This window comes from Betta splendens, chromosome 4, assembly GCF_900634795.4.
Source record: "Betta splendens chromosome 4, fBetSpl5.4, whole genome shotgun sequence".
Lineage (NCBI taxonomy): Eukaryota > Metazoa > Chordata > Actinopteri > Anabantiformes > Osphronemidae > Betta > Betta splendens.
Window position 1 is genome coordinate 17,501,835 of NC_040884.2, and position 23,445 is coordinate 17,525,279.

At 45.2% G+C, this 23,445-nt stretch overlaps 1 protein-coding gene and 1 long non-coding RNA gene across 2 annotated transcripts; both read right to left on the bottom strand.

The window, feature by feature from the left end:
- Positions 1-7,402: 7,402 nt before the first annotated feature.
- On the bottom strand, positions 7,403-13,619 carry bhlhe22 (basic helix-loop-helix family, member e22). Its single transcript, XM_055508190.1, has one exon. The coding sequence runs from the start codon at positions 13,321-13,323 to the stop codon at positions 12,517-12,519; it is 807 nt and encodes a 268-aa protein (XP_055364165.1). The 5' UTR covers positions 13,324-13,619; the 3' UTR covers positions 7,403-12,516.
- Positions 13,620-17,343: 3,724 nt separating this feature from the next.
- LOC114854796 (uncharacterized) lies at positions 17,344-20,269 on the bottom strand. Its single transcript, XR_003785819.3, has 2 exons — positions 20,030-20,269; positions 17,344-18,010 (listed from the first exon to the last, which is right to left on the bottom strand). It is a non-coding gene; the product is annotated as an uncharacterized LOC114854796 (long non-coding RNA).
- Between the last annotated feature and the right edge of the window lie 3,176 nt (positions 20,270-23,445).

The following is a 23,445-nucleotide window of genomic DNA, read 5'->3' on the forward strand; positions in this document are numbered from 1 at the left end:
GTCGCTCGACTCGTGACGAGCAGCAGGTAATTTCTAAACTGTGCAGGTTTCCCAAAAATTGATTTAGAGAGATGTGAACATAAACCTTTTTCTTGCAAGAAAAAGGAGGGGGGGGCTTCCTGCAAGAAGACAGCTGTTCGGAACATACTGCAGATTAATTATTCATAAACAGAGGGTCTCTGGATGCAGCATGTTATGTCAAAGTGTTTTAAAGCATTTACGCCACAGCTAGTCAGTGATGAAATCTGTAAAAAAGACAGGAATCTGACAGAACGGCCTCAGAACATTGTTTTACCACAAGTGTTTTGTTTCCCAGTCAGTTTCACAGGGTTTCTCACTCACAAGGAATTAGTTTGAATATTTGATGGCAGGAAAGGACATTATGATGTTTCATGACATGTTTTAAGGATTAAAATAAAAAAACATCTTTAAAAAAATGAGTCCAAAATATTAAAAAAAAAAAATTAAGTTGAAAAATCAATTATATTTAAAAATGTTTTTATTAGCAGAGTAGTTGCTATTTTTGTTTTTAGTCAAATTGTATCTAAAAAAATTTTTTCAACACAATTTCATCACATTTGTGAGGTAATTTTTTTTACAATAGTTGATATTTTCACTGTGCAGAAAAAAGAACTAACAGCACTTACAGTATCTTTCTAGTGTTTCGGCTTCGGAGTGTTTCAATGTCGCCTCTGACGAGGAGGGAGCCAGAGGGTGATGCAAGTATTGATACACTCCTTGAAATCACTGTCACAACCAGAGATGCTGGAGCGACACAGCAGCACGAGGGTGATTGTGAATTCTTGGCAGAGGCTGGCGGGGCGCCATTAAAAAGGCAAATGTGATGAATTTTTACTGAGAATGTCCTCATTGTGGCGATTGTCAGCGAGGTCGGGCTAAAGGGATGTGACACAGAAATTACTCTTCCTCCTGGCATCTAATGTGACTCATCACGCTGAGGAGAAATCTGGGAGACGACGAGACAAAATGCTCCCATCTAATAGACTAACTGGTCACCCAGTGGAGATGGGGCTGAAACACCGCGGCTCATCTACGCAACACAAAGCGCTGCGTCTTGAATAATCTCCGAGGGCTTCGTCACATTCATTCACACAATCAGGCAGATGAAACGTCCTTGTTGTCGTGCTTCTTTTGTATTTAGCGTGTGAATTTCCCCTCATCTCCAACCTGTTTGAATCGAACCCCCCCCCCCCGTGGAGTGACATTTTCCTGAGCGGCACCGCGGCGCAGGCCACACTTTATCCTCACCCCGTCACAAACACGGCAGGGCTGCCGCGGCGTCTGCTGTAGAAGTGCTAACGACGGCAGACAGCGCACAGGTCACGCTAAAGGTTATGTCTTCATCCATTTCATACAGTTTAAGGCACACTTCTTCCAAATGAAACATTTATCACAGAGCTGAACAAAAACGGTGTCCTACGCAACTATTCAAAACATTATTTCATTATTTTGACATTCATGCATTTTTAATTGTCTCTTAGTTGGTGCATTCGCGTGTCTAAACTAGTCTTTGCAGTAAAATCCTTCCTTCCACTAAAATGAACATTTGACCGAGGGCTGCGTCACATTAAAGGACAGCACAATCTTCCTTGTAATCTTGAATAGTCCTTGTTACTCCTCCAAATGAATGTCCTGCTCCTCCAGACTGTGCTCCAGTCTATTTACTGGGAAAACCGCTCACGCCCATTACCACCACCACCTTGAGATAAATGGTTCTTTCTCCCCCAGGCCATAAGGTTTTATATCGGACGACATGTGTTGAGCGTCTGACTGCGGGTTATATTGTTTGAGTGGAAATAAAACAATCACTTCTGCAGCTATTTGAGGACGCGTGCCTGCGGCGTGGCTGCTAGTCAGCCTAAGCACACAGTGTTTATGGACGCAGGGAGGACCGTGGCGGGTGACAGGTTAACTCCGCTGTGTAAATTCCTGGGCCGTGTATGATGTAGCCTGTGATCCTGTGCTCCTTGATTACATCTGAGCTAGTAAATATCTTGTGATTAATCAAAAGGGCTTGTTCTGTGTGTGGCGTCCCTGTGTCACCTTCACAGCTGGCTAGCACAGCTGCCTTGTTTACTGCACCTCAACTGTGTCTTCTTTCAGGGGGTCTTATTAGGGTCCTGGATGAATCAGTGCTGAAAGGATAACAGAATGTATATTCTGTATTGGGTGAAAATTGCTCCACATACTACCCTTTGTTTTGGTCGGTTGTCTATGTTTTACAGATTTTTAAATACATAACACATTTTTAAAGTAATAGAAAGTCTGGCTAAGAGAAGCTCCGGTACCGCACGTTGGTGGTTTTGGTCTTTTCATGGGAAGTGCAGAGAAATGGCAGCTTTATCCTTTTAATTACAAAATAATTAGAAGACAAACGGAGAATATCCCCTGGAAACAGATTTGCTACAGCCATGAAACATGTTAAAGCGAAGGCCAACATGATAATGGGTGATTATAGTAATTAATAGACTGAACTAATTACTTTAGCCAGTTGAGATTAATTTAATGCTGAAGAGTAAGTGGAGTGTGTTTGAGCCGAGTCTGTCCAACTGAAACTGACTCATTTTCTAATTAAGAATCCTCCCCTGCTACCTACCAGTAGACGTTACTTTCTGCTTTTTAAAAAAAATCCAATGTGGTCTTTGCTGTATTTCATTTTTATTCTTCGGCATTAGTTCGTTCTTGGAACAGTTCGCTTGGAAAACGCAGTGCGACATGCTGAGCTGTCTTCCCAGCCCTGTTTGTAGAACATGATTTCACTGATTGCAGGCCTCCCTTTCATGATGACCCTTTGACGGTCATTTGACGACAGCGCGTGAGACATCCCTGTCATGTTAATACGGACATTAAACTGCGTGCGTCCCTCCACCATGAAGCGGAGCCCAGACTTGTCTGGGTTTATAGATCTCTAATTGCTTCTGTGTGGTGGTGCAGCAGAATCGCGCTTCCCAGATGTCACCTCAGCCAAACACCAGTGCACGTCACTGTCAGCGGGCCTGAGAAATCTCCCTAACAAGCTTGCGATTGCATGAATGTGGAGCTGCGCCGGCACCGAAGAGACTGAGCAACTTTCAAGGAGACTTGATCTTCCAGACTTTGATTGTGCTTTGAATTAAAGCGGTGCCCATTATATTGAGAATGTGTCCTAACAGTCGAGGTTTGCTAATTTTGTCAGAGTCAATTTCACGCCGCGGCCGTGAGAAGGGGCCGCGGCGGAATGAAGTTCCTGAATGCTTTGCAGAGGGGCGTGAGTGGCTTTGACAGGCCCAGTGAAATATGCTCCACTCTACCTTTTTTCATTACAGCAGCAGGGCCCAAATATGCAAATCTGTGTTCGTTTCACAAAAGGTCGTTAGAAAAGTGACACATCATGCGAGTGTCCTCGAGTGGCAACCAGATCCAAGATTAGTCCCACGTCAATGTTTTTGTATTTCAATTTCTAACACGATTACTGTCACTTCTCAAACTTTTTAATATAGACGTGTTTCGCTTTGAGCTGCTCTCTAATGCCACTGTTTAAAGATGGGCTCTATTCACGTCCACGTTTAATATGGTAGGTATCCTTGATCATCAGAATGGTAACCACATCCTAAAGACTGGCTGATAGGCTGCATTTGCCTTATGGCCTCCACTGAGGAGGTGATGAATTGGCTTAATGGTGAGTAGACGAATCATTTGGGGAGGGAGCCGGAGGAGGCATTAAATGACATGGTTTTATAGCCTATCAGCACATGCCTGTAATTTTAGCCTCTCTTTTTTTCTGCACAAATAGCCTGGTTGGGCCCCGAGCTCAGTTAAACACAACCCGATGATGCCATGCATCACAGATGAAGCAGGGTCACGTGTTTGAAAGCTGCGAGCCAACTGAAAGAAAGGGATTTCTCAAGAACTACAGTATAACACCTGAAAATGCCAAGTCATGCTTTGTTGCAGTCGTGCTATTGTGCAAATGCGATGTTAAGAATTAGTGTATGTTGAACAAAACCGAAAAACACCAACGTTGAGACCAATTAGGGTGATTTTCAGCCGCTTGTCATCAACACAGCTCGTTATTAATGATGAACTAGGTGATTATAGTAATTTGCTCTCATTTGCAAATGAGTGGGGTGCACCTGTCATTTACGCTCATTTAGCCGTCATCCAATGAACTGCTTTCTAGTGTATGGCCCCCCTTTTTTTTTTTTTTTTTTTTTTTTGTGAAGATTATTTTGAACCGACATATGTGATATCTGAAAACGAGAGAAACTGGCAGGAGAGCAGAACCAGCAGAGATGTAGAACTGGTTCCTCATAAAAAGATATTGCCCTTTATACTAATACAAGTCGAGGGGGTATGTGACCTTCAGCAGTTACGGCATCCTGTTAATTGTGTAATAATAAAGTGTTTTTATTGTGCAAAGCCCCTTTAGTGTAATTGAATTTCTCTTTGCTTTCGCTCATCTCCTTTTTATTCCTGTCTTTTTGCTGAGGCTGTGACTCCTCGTCATTACGGCTCATAACGACGGCGCAGGATTGGTTTTCCAGGATCGCTGCTCCATCCTCCCATTCAGCCGCTCTGCTCCCTGCAAACTTTACATTTAAAGCACTCTCATTACTGCACAGATTACAGAGGCCTATTGGTCCTCATTAGCGCCCACTGATCCTTGGCTAGGCCCATGTCCTAACATCTTTTAATTAGCATCGTGGAAATCTAATCAATGTAATAACTCAGATTAATTTTCCCTTTTGCAGTTATTTCCAGCGACTCTTTAGTTTCAGGATGTTCTTTGCTCGAAGGCTGAAAGGTGGATAGAACGTTGACTGGCAGGTAGGTGACATGAGGGTGTGAGGGGAGGTTAAAGAGCTCAGCTGAAGGGCAAACTGAAACATAGAGCCGATTGACAAAAAATGTACCTAAACTCACAATACTCAGAACACAAACCTTCCTCAACCTATTCGTGACAGATGTGGACAGAGGCTCGTACACATTTCCTCCTGTAAAGCTTTCAGTCTCCAGCCAGGCCCTGTGTTGTGATATGAAGTGAAAGCCAAGGCGGGGTTTGGCACTGGTCGGCCATTTTGTGTCTGGTCTGATGCATTGTTTCACTGCGTGTCACTTTGGCTACATATCAGAGTCAGTGGTGGTGGCGAGCGAAGCTGCAGGTTTCATTAGAAGAGGTCTATTGCAACTGGCTGAGGAAGGAGCCAGGCATTTATATTATAGAGGCATTGTAGAATTTGTAAAGTATAGATTATGAAATCCTGTTCCTACACCTCTATGTACAGTTAGCACTGTGTCTACGCTGGCCATCGGGGCATTCAGTTAGGTGCAGGCTTGGCAGTAAGGACAAAGGCAGCAGGGAGCGATGGGACGCAGACCTGCCATTCCCCAGCAGCACTGGCATGACTCTCACTGTACAACCATGAATGATTGCACATGCCTGCCCCACGTTTGCTCATGCACATAATCACACACTCATTTACACACGCGCACACTTGCAAAATACATACAAGCCACCTTCATGGTCAGGTCAAACACGCTTTGGCAACACACACACACACACACACACACACACACACACAGAGCCAGGACCTCTTAGTGTAGCGCTGAAATATTCAGCGCCAGGTGTAGGAAGAAAGGGGGAATAAGGTTGTGTTTATTATCCGCTCCCTTGGTGTTCGCTAAATTGCCTTGTTTGCTCGGCACAAGCACACAAACAGATGCTGTCCTCTCTGCTCTGGGTAATTCTCAGGGTCTCTGGGTATTTAGTGAAAGGTCTACCATGACCCACATGCACCATCTCATTTCTCAGCAACACAATTTTGCTCCTATTAAGAAAATCTGCATTTCGGAGGGACCAACGCTATCAGTCGAAATTAATCTGTTTTGACTGATCCCTAATGTGACCACAGTCATTGAGTAATTATTGTCTGGCTGGCTGTGCACCACCCTCATAACCAATGCCCCCACCCACCGCGGACTAGTCTCGGCGTGTGTGTGAATCCCTCTGCAGCCGGCTGGTTGCAGCGTGGGTACGGCCGGCGTGTCATTTAGCGCTTGATCAGTGAGTCGTGATTAGCCTGCCCTGTATTATTGTGATTAACGTCCACCCAGCGGACGGCCGTCCCGTTGTCACCAGCGATACCATCCGAGATCCTGAGACTCTGGGAGCGGGGCCAGCGGGGGAACCTGATAGTACGGCAAAGCAAGGGCCGCTTCCGCTCCGCTCGTGCGCACACACACACACACACGCACACACACACGCACGCTTCCACATCTTTCTCGTCAGTCACCAACACGAACGCGTCTAACGAGTGTGTTGCTCGTTGCTCGTGCAGCTATGTTTTGTCTGCGTGTCTGCTCGGATTAGTTAACCCACTCCTCCCCGGTGCAGCTTGCGTGTTGTGTAGTGTTTCCATCAGACTGTGTCTTGTGTCTCCGTATGCGCCGAGAACCCTTCCACCGTCCGTCCCACCGTTTCCCCGCTCTCATCTCGCACCCTCTCCACCAACAACTCGAAGTCGACTTGACCCCGTCTGATTCCAGTAACGAAGACGGCCCACGAGAATATGCGCGTTCTCTTTGTACGTCAAATTAAATCACAGCAAGGGGGGGTGGGGGGTGCAGGGCGCTGTCTCTTCTCCTCAGACAATTGGAAGCGAACACAGAAGGAGCTCGTGGACTAAACTGTCTCACTGCGAAAACACGAGACAAAGGATAAAACATGTATGGAAGCGTGGAGACTCTGACCTGATCTTAAAGGAGAGGACATTTAAAGCGTCCGTTGTTCTTCTCGAAGGCTCTGATTTTATACAAAGCTCACAAATTACATATACTGTATTAACTGCTTTTTTGGCTCTCAGTGTTGACGCACAGAATTTCAAATCAAAGGTTTTCTGAAGAATCTTAGCAGTGAGGAGGCTTCGTGCATCAGTCTGTGTCTTTTTGTAATTATTCACCTAAACTAAGACCTGACTCCCTTCTCGTGACTCCTGAGCGTCCGCCAGTGGAAACGAGTCAGTTTTGATTACAAAATAAACGCTGCAGCGTCAGACAGGGGGTTACATACTGATATGCATTCTATCAGGATGATTTATGCAAATTATGCACATTATTCCCGCAGGAATCTCTCCTCTGAAAGTGCCAGGATAAATTGCCGGAAATTAGCCATAAAATTCACTGTGCAGGGAGTGCGGGGTGAAGGCCGCCGAGGAGCCAAGGACATTGGGCCGCCGTGGTTCCGCTTGGCCTGGCCTGCCTCCCCCATGCTTGGCATTCATGGCTGTTAAGACCTCTGCTCAGACGGATACACTGAAGCCTTCGCGTGGCGCTCAGCACATCAGGAAGATCAGCCAAGCAAGTGTTACACTAACGGCCGGGGTTTCATGCTCTAGGAGCAGAGATTGAGAGTAACACATCATCTGTTCTTTTTTTTTTTTTTTCTTCTTCTTCTTTGTGTGTCTTACATTGAAATCCACTTATAATTTCTTCTGCATACTGAGAGAGGATGCAATCAGGACATACGCAGCGTGTTTTGACCGTTTTATGACTTTGTTTACAGTATAATATTGACCTTGCTCCTATTGCATCCTAATCTCCAGATTACACTCTAATCAGAAACCTGTCTAGCAATGAGGTAGTGAATAGTTGTTTGAACAGCACGTAAACAAGCAGCACAGACACGGACACACACACACACACACACACACACACACGCACACACACACACACACACACACACACACACACACACTGCATTTGTTAGTAGCTTATTTATAGCTTTACTCACAACTCTGCACTGGTTTGGCCTTTTATTTGTCCTGAGGTGTGTGTGCGCGCGCGCGCTCGAGAGAGAGAGAGAAAGCAGCTGAAGTGTGTATGTATAAAATGAGGCATGAGTGATCTACTTTGTTATTGTGTCATTGTCGCGTCTTTAATATAGAAGCCAGAGTTAATGAATATCACCGGCTCGAAATGAAATCCACCTCGTCTTGTCTTTAATGAACCCTGAGAGGGTCGAGATCTGCATGTTGATCAGGACAAGTGATCTCTTGCTCACAGAACCCACGCACACACGACAGCAAGCGCGTCTTCAACTGACATTAAAATCCACATCAAGTTGTTTGTTTTTGGTTCAAGCCTGTGACTGCAGCGGATCGTGGTGCTGTTCAGATTCTCTCTACAGACACTCTAATAAAGCAGCAGGTTAGAATCAGAATGGTGAGAAATGGGACGTTCACAGCTGCCGGAGAGGCCTGGAACGCGACAAGACCCAAATCTGTTAATTATCTGTCGTGACATAACGAATATCTTATAAACAGTGTTTTTGTTTAAGTTGACTTTAAGCAATTCTCTTAAACAAAATTTTTCATTTTCAGAAACAGATGGCAAACAAATTGTCTCCAAATTTGATTTGATCATTATTCGGCACAAACGTTTAGTCCAGTGGACCTCTTTGTTTTGTTTGTTGTTGTACAGTTCACAACACCCTACTGTGGATCCGCGCAGAGACACAACAATGCAACAAATGACTGCTCTGTCATGACGTTTTAATCCCGGAGGAATAAAAGAACATCAGATTATGGCACAAGGGCAGGGCCATCAGTAAACAGGGATTAGGGGATTGGGACTTTAATCTGATTAATATGGAGGCAGTTGGAATATTAGATGTTACTCAAGCATTGTATTCCAGATGAGGATATAATCACATGACTACGTCATTTATTGTAGCCTGTTAGAGCTTTCAGAGCTGAGCACTCCACCATATGTTTACAGTACCTGACCTCAATGCTGCGTCGGAGAAAAAACATTCCCACTATAATTCATTATAGTGGGTAGCTCATTAGGCAACCAGGAAAACATCCAGTTAGAAGTACAGGAAGTATAATTGATTGTTGTCAGCATTCCTGGCACTGAACTTTAGGAATGTAACTGATCTAAACTGACCCCATTGGAATTCTGAGGCGTAAGTTGCTTTGTCCTGTAGCTTCTGAGCTTCAAGGCTCATTGATGTCAACCCACACCGAATATCCTCACTCGTTCCCCGTAGCTGAAGGAATAGGTGGTTAAGAGTTTCATTTACTAGACCTGACCCTTGTATTGTTTCTCTGTGTACACAACATCATTATGCATCGCTATTGGTGCGCTGACAAAAGTAAATTACCACCCAGCGTTTGATTTGATGCCTCAGCCAGCGCAGCGCATATATCTCTCCCCCACAGTCTGTGACGCAGCTCGGCTGAAGCCACTGCTGGAGTTGCCCGTTACTGATATGAAGGGGACATTTCAATTCAACACGGTTATGTATATTTTGACTTTCCATGTTTATCATCCATAGCATGCATCACCTCCGCATTATGAATAGGCGCCCTGCTGGCTCTTGATATGGTAAATTGGACATTTTATGGTTTATGAAAAGGGGTGTTTTTATCTTCCACTTTTATTCATGAGTCTTGAATCTTGTAAATGCCTTTAAGATAGATTCAGCTTTATTAGACTCATGAATAAAATCTATGTTGCCTCTTGTCTACTGGCGCTGTGGTGTGTGGCCACTGGAAAAAGTCTTGTCCTTCCTTGAGACTTGAGTGACAGTCCAACCCCACAAACACCAACATCAGACTCCCGTGTGTACATGACATTTCGCCAGCTTGCAACAATAGCAGAAAAAGAGTAGCACATCAAGGGGAATCTGGTGGCTTTTAATGGTGAACGACTTATTTCACATTATTTCCCCTTTGGTAGTTGTAGAATCCTCTCTGCCTTTGAACTGGGTTTTGTGCTGTGCTGGCTTTCCTTTGGATGCTGCGTTCTGTTTTCCACACGCATATGGCTCTGTTGCACCCCTGGGGAATTTACTCTTCCAGGCTAATGTGAATATTAGTATGGGTTAAATGCTCCAGTCATTTGTGCATTAATGCATATTGCATAATTAACGTTTTTGCGAAGTCTTCGTTTGCAACAGCAGGAAAGAAAGCAAGCCATTTTTTGTGATCAAACTTAAAATATCTTTGTTAAATCCTTAAACAGGATGATGTCCAACATGAGTTGCTGACTAGATGTTTCTGCCAGAGCTGTTTTAAGGGCTCCTGATTATTTCCATTCTCAATTAAGGGCTGTTCTGTGAAGATTCAAGGCATTCAGGGGTGTGATGGGATTAAATGGGATACTGTAATGACCCTGTTGTCAGAATTGCTCATCCTACAGACACAAAGCTGAGCTCGGAAAACAGAGGAAATTGTGAAATTCTGTGCAGGCCGCACGTTTAGGACTTCACACAAGTGTTCAATGTTTAAAGAAAAAGGGAAAGAGATTTTTTGGTTTAAATTGTTGACAAGCATTTATGAAATATTTATTTTGTTATACATCTCGAGTTTTTTTTATTGTCAGTGTAAGGTCAGATTAATAAATTTAATAAATATATATTTCCTAAAGTTGCTAAAACATTTTACATTTTTCCTATTTTGTGAAATTATTTCCTTAAAGCTAAATGTTGAGGTAATATTAAATTGGCTGATGATACTTTTATACTTTAGAAAGTTTTTACTTTTTGTATACAGGTGACTGAATGTTAGAGGTGACAGTCTGTCTGTTTCACACTATCAACGGTGTTCTTAGATAAAATGTACAAAAACTGTCACTACATGATTCATCATTCCTACATCTGCTGACAAGAAGTTTTTCCCATTAAATGTTTTGTCTCTGTCCATGGTGCTGAAGTTCCTGCAAGCCTCACACAGACTTTAGATTTTATGTGACAACTAATTAAGATTTAGATTTGTTTTTTAACCTCAGGAATAATGCAGCTGCTTTAGGATAATAACAAGAACACCGAAATTGTGGTTTTGTAGCGTTGTTCTAGCCTTTTTGCACAGTTGAAAAAACATTGGTCTCGTTCTTTGCCCTAAGTCTTTCTGCTTCCATCTAATGTCCCGTTGACTTTTCTCTCTGCAAACACTAAGCTACATGTTGTTTTGGTCGGTGGGTTTAGCCGTCATCAGTCTGCTTTGATATGGACAACAGTGAGGAGGACAAAGGGGTGAGTCGATGGGCGTGCAGCTGATGGCTGCGTTGTGATTAAAGACACCAAATTACGGCAATGAACAGTGTCGTAATTACATTGCTTAATCACATTCTGGAGGTCTAATTGCCTAAACGATGTATTTCATTATGTGTAGCCAGGTATTACTGTCGACAGTTTGAATACACACACTTGTTTTCGAATTAGCACGTACCCACACCGTCATGGATGTTGCTTTAATAATCACAATAAAGGTCATTAAGTAATTTGTTTCCCTTCTTATAGAGAACAAACATCTTTTTGCTGCCTGGAGGCATCAGTCGCCTTTTATTATTATTACCCATCTACTAACACCTGGCGAAAATCCGGGATTTGATAAAAGCCACAACGTCCCCACAAACCACGGTGGGCCAATTTTATAATAAGCCCAACAGTCACATTACATGTCAGATTCAGATTTTTAAATTCAGTGCGTGTATTCGTCAAACGTAAGTTAAAGGCAGTTCAGTCTGATTCCACTACACTTCACAACAGAATAACCAGAAGCATTTCTGTTGTTAAAAATATTTTAATAAAGCTTTTCAACACTGAATTACATACAAATGGCCCTCTTTGCTCTTATAATAACTAAGGTATCTACAATTATCCACATCCTGACCTGACAACACTGACAAAGACCGCGATCACTTTGTGAGATATCAAAAACGTAACAAATGCAGCAACTAAGAGAACAAAACGGACTACAAAGTGCAATACAAGCAAAGCATCCGATATAAATATCCAAACTGATAAATTACAAAAGACATATTGAAACATTAGATAACGCTTCGTTTAGGTTTTCTATTATTTCTGAAATTTGAATTCGTTGTGGTGCCTGTTACCAAAAGTCTGAATTAGCGCACATGAATCTGACTCAACGATTAAACCTGGCGTCGGTTCGATTAGACTCTGTTTGTGACATTCCACGTGCTCGAGAGAAAAGTTCGTGAAAACACAGGCCTCGAATCGGTGAGCGATCAGCGAGAGAGTCTCTTCGGTGAATCAATGAAAACCCGCAAATCAACGAGGAAGCAGCAGAGAGATAGAGGGAGGGAGAGAGAGAGAGAGAGGCAGGAACAAGACTCCAGGAAGGTGTCCGTCTATTCAAGTGAAAAAAGTCGCAGGTCGTCAGGTCACCAAAATCTCCAAAAGGGTCCATAACAGAGGCGAGTGATCAGCAACTCCTTGGACACCTGCAGCCACTCACACAGGCCTATGTAGTCATGTTTGGTCTTCACTGTCATTCATACCAGCACTTTAAGGATGATTTATATACACAATCAAGTATTGTTTGAACAGAAACCGTTTTGAATGCCTTTACTAAATATTATAAAAGTATTGATCCGCATCGCTCCATTGTCTCTAGCCCGCTGACCGTAATAACAGCAGCCTCGCGCGTTTCCTCTCAAAAGTGGTGTCTGTCGTTCTAACGCGCCGCTCGGAGTCTGTGTCGGCTGCAGTTAAGGCTTGTCAGTGCACTGTTTGCAGAGGCTGGAGGTGGCGTTGTTGAATAGGGCACATTTGTCGGGGCAGGAGGACGGGGCCACCCCGGTGGGGAACGGGTATCCGGGCGGCTGCTCGTACGCGCCCAGGCCCGGCGCCGCCAGGGCTGTGGTGGCCGGTATGGAGGCGGCGGAGATGGCCTGGCCCTGGTTGAGGTACGCCACCAGCCGCCGCATCTCGTCCAGCGCCTGCGCCTGCATGAGGATGTAGTTTTTGGCGAGCAGCAACGTGGCGATTTTGGAGAGTTTGCGCACGGACGGGCTGTGCGCGTAGGGGATGACCGCCCGCAGCTCGTCCAGCGCGTCGTTCAGGTCGTGCATCCGTCGCCGTTCCCTGGCATTGATGTTTAGCCTCAGCATTTTCTGCTCTTTGGTTTTCTTACCTCCTTCCGCCTTCCCCGCCGCCACCGTGCGCCCGTCCGTCAGAAGCACCATGTCGCACCTGTCGTCGCTGTCGTCGTCGGGACTTTGCTCGCCGCCGCTGCTCTCCGCCGCCGACGTCCGGTTGGCGCTCTCTCCGTACTTGACGCACAGGGAGCCGGTCGGCAGACCCAGCGGGCCCCCTCGAACCCCCGCCAGTCCCCCCGGCTGGATCGGGTCCGGGTCGGGCTGGTCGAAGCAGCTCATCGGCGACTGGCGGTCTCGGGCTGGTAGTTCGATGCCCGCCGACGACCTGAAAGGGTCCATTTTTTTAGTAGACACCGCGCTGAGAGTTTTGTGAAAAATGTCCCCGGCGCCGGCGTTCAAGTTCATCCTCCTGTCCATCCCCGGGTGAACTCCGCTCTACTTCGGGCTCTGGTCACTTTTGGGAAACTCTCGACGCGTCTCCGTGAGTTCCTTCCTCTGTTTGTCCTCGCGGGTTTAGTTCTTGTCAGTGGTGAAGTTGCGGACTCGCTCGATTTGTCAGCTGAGGTGTGGAGACGAGGAGGAGACTCTAGTAATAAGTATTGCTCTCTTCTGCCTCTCTCTCCTCCCTCTCTCTCTCTCTCTCCCTCTCTCTCTTTCTGTTCCCGATTCACCTTCACCGGATCCTCCGCGACGATCCTCGTTACGCACGAGACGCCCGAGTCTTTTTGCATCATTATCTCGAGGCGAGTTATTAAAAAGGATTCGTCTATTGGGACAGAGACGCCCTCTCCCCCTCTCTATCCAATCAGGTTAACTGTTTAATTAATGACATTTAAAGGATGACAGGCGAGCCGCTCTTTTCCAGCGTGATCAAACTCTACATTGGAGGTTTCAGAAAGTTCAGAGAAAATTACACGTTGCTCTAATATTGTGCTTGCGTGTTTTACACTGAAAAGTTGCAAATCAAAGTCGCTTTTGCTTTTGGTACGTTTGACATACGACATTTGTTTAGAATTACTGATTTTGTATATATATCTGTGTTTATTTGTTGTCATTTTTTAATATCTCTTTGTATTAGTGAGCAACAGACTTGTGAAAAGGTCCACTCTCAAGGTTGATGCAGTGATATTGTCACAACCCGGGAGAAGGTGACCTCTTTTTTCTTTTTCTCCTCCTCGCAGCTCTTTAGTTTGATAAATGTCACCGAAAAATAACATTCATTTATGTTTTCACTGTGTATTTGTATCGTTACCAGGTTTTCCATATTAAGTCTGCGCTCGTGCCATGATCTATTTAGCTGCACTGCCATCTACTGGGCTGTAGTGTGTAGTACAACCATAATGACCAGCTGAGATCAACTGCACCGTGGCCCCATTGGTAGATTATCAGAATTGCGTGGCGTTTTTCCAAAATCGATCACATGTTCGGTTGGGTTTAAACTTCAGTTTTTGAGACCTGTGAACTTTTTTTCCAGATCATCAGCATTTGAAGCTGTGCTGTCTTGATGTAAGAGACTCTCCTCTCACCAACATACTCTCATTTACATACCAGCAATTACAGTAAAATGAACCAAATAATACAATGGAATATATTAGATTTAAAATTAATCCAATTAACACATCTAGACCTGGATGCAACTTTAATGTTCATATATTTTCATAGTTACATCACAGTGATTCAAGTCCAGCACTTTGTGTCGCACATTCAAGGTCAACGTTTTAAGTCTTTTCTAGCATATTTCAATTAGCGTATGTTCAGGTTCTGCGCTCAGGCTCCACGAGTGGCCATCGGCCAGAATACCTGAGGAGTTATGATGTAACGAGTGGCAGGGACAGACGCTTTATCTTGAGACAAGAGAACACCTTCATGGCCAATCAGGTTCCACTAATGAGACAAGATGGGCCAGGACGGTGCCACAGCCATTACAACTACGGTCCGTCAGCATTTTAGTAAAGAGACCACAAAGGCAAAACTAAGGGAAGAGCGCAAGCATCAGTTTAAACTGGTATTAAACACAAAACATGTGAAGCCATAAATGCTGTTTCTGTAGAAATATAATATTTTGAAACTGATTGTTTAAAAATTTGAAACATTTAGGACAGTTGTTACTCCCCACAGACGTGATGAACTAACAAAGGTCATGCCAAGCAAAATAGTGTGAAAGGTCCAGGAGGCCATAGTGAAGCAGGCTTTTATTGCAGAAGCTAATTTTACGTTTGTGAGTCCAACTTTAGAGGAATGATGGTCATGTTCCTGTGCTTAACGCAGAAGATGTTCAGTGGGTGGATGAGACTGAGTCGTACGAGAAGCATTGTTTGGCTGTGAACAGTGAGTCTGACAAGAGAACATGATGCCATCAACACAGTGTTAACACCGATGCAGGTTGGAATCACGATCAATCGCTACAAACCTGACGTTTAAACTATCAGTCTGAAAGCTAATGCTCAGCAAAAAATGGATCAAGACGTGTGCGTGTGTGTAAAAGTAGAGTCACTAATCCACTATGATGTCAACCAATAAAAGAGGGCACAAATTAACAGTCCACCAGTGATTCAAAATAGAAAATTGACACCGCTAGAAAACATATAATAAAAAGGCTATTAAAATGGTTAAACAAAGCAACAGAATGTTATGATTTTCTGTATAAATTATCCAGCCTCTTTCTCCTTTTAAAACAAATGTCAATCAGATTTAATTGATTTACGTCCTTACCACAAGGGGGCAGTCGGTGGCTTCTAATGACGCCCTGCTGATGCTGTGGGAGCTGAGGGCAAAGCAGGAGCATGATGAACACGCTTTATGGCAGTCTTGTGGATTTCATTCAACTTTGAAGATTTCGGTTATCAGTGGAGGCCAGACTCCCAGGCTGTTGAGTCCTGATATGGCATTTAAGTTTTGTCATGTGACGCTCTCCCTTCCATCGAGACCCGCTGGTGTGTCGCGTGACGTGGCGTGTAGTCTGTGCTATTTATTTCAAAGGCGACCAAGAAGCAGTTTCGTCCTTAAATAATTCTTTAAAATATCCTTCTTATCGTTTGAATGATTAGTCATGTGCGTTGTATGATGCTATAAGAAATCGTTCATTATTTCAGAATAGAATTGTGTAGCGTTGATTGTGCACCTGTGTGTATTTGAGAAACGAACATTAAGGAGCTGGTGAAATGATTGGATACGACCGACCTTCCACTCCACCCTCACCAGACCCCTCTTCCCCCCATCCGTCCGTCCACCCATCCATCACTCCTCCGCCACAGTCTGAGATGATATGCACAAATTCAAGCCATTAATCAGGATCCGATTATTTCTGACAGCCTGTGTAGAATGGACCTGTGTCTCGCCGTGTGACGTGCACTGAACCGTGCAACGCGTTGGCGACATTAAAAGGAGAGTGGCAAATGTCTTCCAGTTCGAGTCGTGTTGTTAAAAATATTTTAAAACAATTTATTATTTTGTCAAATTCGTAGCCCCGGAGGAAATATCATCGTCCGTTATGGCTTGACTGTGGTTGCGCTTCCACCACTCACCACTAGGCGGCAGACTAAGACAAGAGGACGCCGTTTTAACCGGCACAAATGCCTTCGCTCTGGCTCAGCGACTGAGCTGTATACATCAGTTTTGTCAAACGGCTGTTGGGCAACATTTAATTCTAATTTCTATTTCTTCTCATGCAGTTCCCATCCCCTCCTCATTTACATACCATACTGGCAACGTGCCTATGGAATAATAATATGCAGATCAAATAAATATTAGTTTAATATCCTTGTCATGCAGGAGCTTTTAGGTGATTGCAGGGAGGCGAAAATGGGCCTGCCTCATTGCGAGAGTAATCATTTTAACAAGACATTTACTCAGAACCAATAGGAGGAACAAACGCTGGGATACGGTGGTAATTTGTTGCAATACTTCGTCAGTTCTGTCTAATCTAACGACGGCTTTATGAATGTCATTACCAGCGATATATTTATCTTTTATAGAAATACCGGATTAGACGCTCGACCGCAGCAGGACACACTTACACCACGGTCACTCCGTTTACAAATTCTCCCCATGTTTATCTTGGGCAAATTAGGTTTTGGATTTAACCACAAGATGCGATGCCCTAATGTTAATATTTTATTAGGCCACTCGTGTTCCTGTCTTAGTCTAAATAGATAGTTTAAATGTCGACGCAACCGGACTGCATTGCTGTATTAGAGGGAAATAGTTTTACATTTCCTGCTCCACGACCAGTTAGACAAAAGACTGGAGCGCAGATTTCAGCACCAGAGAAGGTGGACAGCGCTCCCGAGCAGCGTATGTGTTTATGGATAGCGCCCACTGACACACACACACACACACACACACACACACACACACACACACAGACACACACACACACACACACACACACACAGCATATAACCGTCACGTGTGCTCACATAGAAAGAAAAGCATCCCTTTTGTTGTGCACATTTTATTTCTTTGAAACAGGAAAGAAACACCACATGAATACAGCGTTACAGTCCGAGAAACAGAAAACCTCAACATGCTTGAAAATGCCGTACATGGTTTAAAGATGGGTTACTTGGCTGTGTAGACCTCCGAAGAAAGAAGTGTCATCTCTTGGCATTCACCGCGTGCCTTAATTGTAAGACATTAAATCAAGGTCCGCTGTGAACACGGAGAGACACAACCCGCTCCTCTGTGTGCATAAACGCGTGTCCGTCCACCAGCTGCATTTACACTTCTGCAGAGAATGGGCACACAGCTCGAATCTTTCATTATAAATATAATCAATTTATTTTGCAGCCTTTGGGGCCTATGTCTAAACAGCGATATGTGAAGTTGGACGAATCTGAAAATCCCAAACATCCGGCGCAGGTCCAAAGGGATCAAATCCTGTCCTGGTTGTTGTGTGTGCCCTACCTTGAAATGTTAAAAATCAGCTGAAGAAAAACGGGTTAGATTTAAACGCAAGACAACCAGCAGGCAGCTTCGCAGGCCAAGTGGTTATAAGTCCCAGGCCGCTCATGCAGGCGAAAAGCACTCCGTTAGGTGTGTTTCCGTGGCTGCTTTGTCCAAAACTGCAGAAATCGTAAATGTCCTCCGTTATTCCATAACGCACCTACGAAAAGGAGAAAGAAAGCAAAATGCGCCATGAACTTCAAAGACAACTGTAATCTGATATTTCACATTGACCTATTTAAAAAAAAATCTGTTGGTAAATTAGTGGCATCCACGTCAAAATATTGATTTTTCTGGCCACATAATGCACGCATCTTTTTCACCAGCGCACGCTCACACACAGACACTTAGACACAGTCTACACAAACCTGCAGCCTCTGCTCGCGGGTCACACGCTAAAACTGCCGCAAATCGCAAACGGGGCAGCCGAGGAGCCTTGGCAACTGCGCGTGAGCTGTGTATAAACATCCACGCGCGCGTTTTTTCAGGACGGCAGACAGGACGGTGCAGCGCGAGCCCAGCAGCAACACGGCGTAGCTGAATGGGACTGATCTCTCTCCGTCCAGTCTTTTTCTCTGGCTTTGGGATTAATGGAGCTCCAGCCAAACAAATGAGGCATCTGCCTTCAGCACAAGAGGATTGGGATGAAGGGGGGGTGGGGGATGACGTCACCCGGCTAACAGATGTTCCTCTATATTACCTAACGTCCTCCCCATCACTGCCCGGTGTCCTTGAAACTAGGAGAAAAAATTGACGACTTCTCATTCGGATTGTTAACGTTCATCGCCGAAATGTGTTAATAGTTCTGCAGTTGGTTGCCGAACTGCGCACGCGCGTGTTTGTACGGTCCGGAGGAGGAAATGCCAACAATGGTCCCGCAAATTGTGAAGCCCTAAATCTGGAATTGGCTGCCAATGGTTACGCAACACTGCACTGTTAAAAAAAATGAGAACACACGTGTACGTGCACTCACACTCGTGCACAAGCACGCGCACTCTTATGCACACACGCACACACACGTACGCGCATAGGGGATGAGGGAGGGATGCTTGTGTCTTCTTGAGCCTAGTCTTTGATGTGAGTGCATCTTGATTGAACAAATTCTCGGTTTATTCTCATTGTCATTAAGCCGCAGTAAGTGTTGGTTGTTGAAATAACACTTGCTGCCAAGACAGTGTTATAAACTGGGTCGATCCTGATGGGATTTATATAACCTGCACACAAAATGACTTGCTCACAAATGCATGTCGCTCGTTTCAGGTTAAACTACTTTCTCGCTGATCACTCTGTTGTATGTGGAACAAACGCAGATCCGAGATCAATGCATATAATCCCATTTAATCTGCAGCGAGACAGGCTCATGAGAACCCATTGATTTGCACATATGCGGACGCCGTCTAAAAGCTGCATGAATTCATATAAGGTCAGTGCTGTCTAATCACAATTAGGAGGCGCGTACCTGCCCTCCAATCCGAACCTGACTGGGCTCCAGAGCCCACCGTCACTGGGACCGGTTCTGCACCTGACCCTCCAGGTTTTACCGTTGGAGAACTACATCTACTGTATGAGCGTGAGCACGGAGAGGCGCAGGCTCGGTGTGGTAATTGCAATGCATAACTCTCTCGCTAGATTAGAGGAGAGGGTGCAGAAAACAAAGGGAATCGCCATTTTAGACGGAAACCTTCCCACCCCTCTAAAAGCCGGGCCGCCGTCGCGTTGGCCGTCGTTTGAAACTTCATCACGGCACATCGCCGCATTTCGAGCCCCCAGTCTCTCTGGCCACCGACAGGAACACGACCCCTATTGTCCTTAAGCACCGCGCAGAGAACCAGTGAGGTGGATCAGAAAGCCTCCGTCCCCTTTATGCTTCTTATTGATTATGCAACCGTCGTCATAAAACGATCTGTGGATCCGGCGCACGTTCGGTTCTGTTTCCTGTCCCCGTTTTAGTCGCATCTCTCCCTAAAGCAGTTTATTCCCTGAAGCCCGCAATAACAATGGCAAGTGCGGCGTACGGGGGACGCGCAGGGAAGCCGTTGTCTGAGCACACAAACGTCGTCCTCTTTAATCTGATAAAAAACACACGTTGTAGCAGCGCTTTTAACGCAACACACGTTGCGTTTATCAATAAATGATGAAATGCGAGGGCACGGAGCAAACGGAGGCGTCATATACCTACCACGATACGCTCCGCGCCATATGGTGAATCCTACGCCGCTGCCAACGTGTATCCGAGCGCCGCTGCTTTTTCACCTCGCTTCGTCTTCATATCGCTTCACTGCGGACCTTTACAGTGACGGCTTGTATTCCCGGTTCATGCCGGTGTAGCGGCGGAGAGGCAGAGACTCCGTTTGACGAGAAGCTGATACTACCAGTGAGAGCGATGCTGTAGCCTCTGCAAAGCATGGCTGCGCTTTCTCTCTCTCTCTCTCTCTCTCTCTCTCTCTCTCCCTCTCTCTCTTTTTTTTCAAAAAAGGGCAGGTCGCTCCGTGCATTACAATGAGTAAAATCTCTCTCACCCCCCCCTTCTCTCTCCCTCTTATCACATGTACACGCGCTCACGGGCTTTAATACATGCAAATGCGCGCGTGCTCACACTGACGCGCAAATAGCCTATACACGCGCGCTCTGGAAACCCCTATATGCTAAATGAAACGATTTATATTAATGCTATTTTATACACGCTGCAGACGTCGAAATGCATGTATTCGTTGTGCACAACTATAGCATATGTGTGTAGTCTAGTGGGTGTATGCTCGTGCATCTTTGCCACAGTTCATCACGTTTAATGCCGTTTGCCTTGAGAGGTCAATTAGTGCGTCGCAGTTTTACGCAGGTCGCTGGATCGCTGCTCTCCTTTGGCTCTGTTAGTATTTGGGGTTTTCATGTTGCCGGTTTCTCAAAACCTCAAGTATTTTTTTTTACACCAACACTGCTTTAAATTGTGTTCACCAGTAATGGTAGCAGTGCGCAAAACGCTTCAGTGAAGAAGGGGCCAGAAATGGATTAGAATGTCCGTGTCACGTCTAAATTTATGTTTGCATACTTCTGCAACCTCTGGGCTCCTGATGCGCCAGCACCACTGTTTGCTAAAGAGCCCTGCTCGGGCATTCAACACTGAGGCAGTAATTGATTGAAGCAAGTGGCAGTCCTGCGCTGCTCGTTTGTATCCCCTTCACTTCCTGTCGTGATTGACTCCCAAGCAAAGAACCAATCGAAACCAGGGCCCCGTGGATGATGTCATTTGAGTAACCTCACTAACCCTGTAGCCAAAGCAGAAGACACGGGCCTGCTGCTCCTACATGCAATGCATTAATATAGGTCTGATATTCAGTGTGTTTCTTCGAACCTCTGCCCTTCCCTTCTTTTCATCCCTGCACGTCCGTCCTCTCGTTTTATTTAATGCATGCTGTCAGTGTTTTATTGTTTCACGCCCTTAAGGTTTTGGCGTTTGACGGCTGCAAGAAGTCAGTCGGTGCGGTGATGCAACGCTGCTGCGTGATGCAACGTGGCTGAGCAACCGCTGACAGCCTTAACGTTTTGTCAAAATTGCATTCCGCAGAGGGAAAGTCAGGCGGGACTTGCATCAGGCTACGTATAGAGGGGACGTTTGAACGCTGCTCCTTCTCCAGCAGAGAAGGGGGGGGCGAATCTATTGTTCCCGCTGAAACAATGGGAGCTGCCGGGCGACATGCAGCGGTGCGCACATGAATGGCGCAGCTCTGGGATGTGTGGGGGTCAGTGGCCCGGGGTCTCCGTCCCAAAGCCCCTTTCCCAGTGCCGCACAATGGCCGCGCACAGGCCGGGGCTCCTGGGGGTCACAGGGCAGCCCCCTTTGTCCCGCACTTCAAAACATATAAACATTTATTAATCACGAGGCAGCCACCGGGCCCCCCTGTTGGAAAAGGGGTGAGAGAGGGGCGGGAAAGGGGAGAAGTAGCAAGGGAGGAGGGGGAAAAAGACACAAGAAGTGGCCGCAGTTGCGAATTCCATCATTTGGACAGAGGCGGAAGTTTGTAAAAGTTGGGGTTCAGTGCAGCGCTCGGCGGAGGGAAACAATCGGTCGAGCAGGATTGGATTTGGACGTGCTGCTAAAGCCGCATCCCGCCCGTGCGTTTCATTCTCCAGGATATTGCGTTTAACATTTCTGGAATGGGATTCCTGTCGCGCGGTGACAAGTTGTTCTCCACACCCGAGGACTCAGAGGACAGAGGGTCCCACGCGTGCGCGCGCGCTGAACCGACCTGACGAAATGGTATAAAATAATGTAGTCACCGGCGGCGCATTATCACAGTGAATAGCTGCACCGTTCGTTTACATCACAACGCGGCGACGCCGCATTCATATGCGCAACGTGAGGAACCGCAGCTGTGGGCGGCATCGAAATGTTGCGGCGTCGCCTGTCTATCGAAGCCGCGTTGTCTCACGGCAGGACAGCACCAACGCAGGCCTCCCTCCGCTCCAGGACGCAGGAAACGCACCCAGTGGAGAATGACTAAAAACAAAACAAAAAAAGAATCAACCTAATTTTAATGAACATTAAACGACAATTAGCCCCGGGTGAAAAGCCTGCACTCACTTCATCCACGGGCTCACTCAAATGAACGGTGGTCTTTTTGGGGAGTCCGTGACGTGATTGGGAACCAAATGGAAACGAAAATGTTTGTGTGTAGGAAAATGCGGCCAGGCAGCTGCAGGCTTTGTGCTCTGCAGCAGCAGCAGCAGCAGCAGCAGCAGCAGCAGCGCTGTAGTTGCCTCACTTTCTGCAACGAGACGCCTTAATAACCGCAGCCCTGCCATCGGCCCCCCTTTATATTTTACATTAGGCACAGGCCTGTCCCCCCACCACCCCTAAGCTGCGTGTCCTAGAACACTTTCTATTAATTAATGTGGTGATGATTTCTTCTTCGTTTAAGTCTGTTAGTGGGAGAAAATAATTGTCTTACCGTTTTATTTTATTCTTTTTTAGTGTTTGTTCAATTTTAAGTAATTATTCTTTTTCTCAGGTAACGTTTGTTTTTGCTTGATAATTATTTGCTTTCTTGTTCACATATGTGAACTACTAATATGTAATATTAGCAATGTTAGCATAGATTTATTTATTTATTTTTCCACGTTCTAATTTGTTGTACTTAAACTCTTCAAATTGTGCTTGATGAAACTGTCACAATATTTAGGTGAAGAGGTTTGGTGAAAATAATTTGTTAAAATAGAAAAAACACTAAAAGTGTTAAAATGGAAACGCAGTTAGAGATACCTGCAGTGGCACCTGAGAAAGAGGGCGAAAACCTGTACTTATACAGGACAGTTGAACTGAAAATCATAAGGATATTTTTCTAGAATATTCAGAGAATGCATTCTATAAATAATGAAAAATACTGCTGTTATTTTGTCAAAATAATAATGATATTGTGTTGAAACCATTGCAACTTACAGCACATGTTAACTAATAGGTATTATCATATTGCAGAAAATAATGAATTTCATCTAAATTAATAACTCTTTTTTCTATGGGTTTAGCCAGTTTTAGACCTACAAATCAATTTCAAACGTGTACCATTTTGTAAAAACAAACAGTGCTTGTAAAAGGCATGT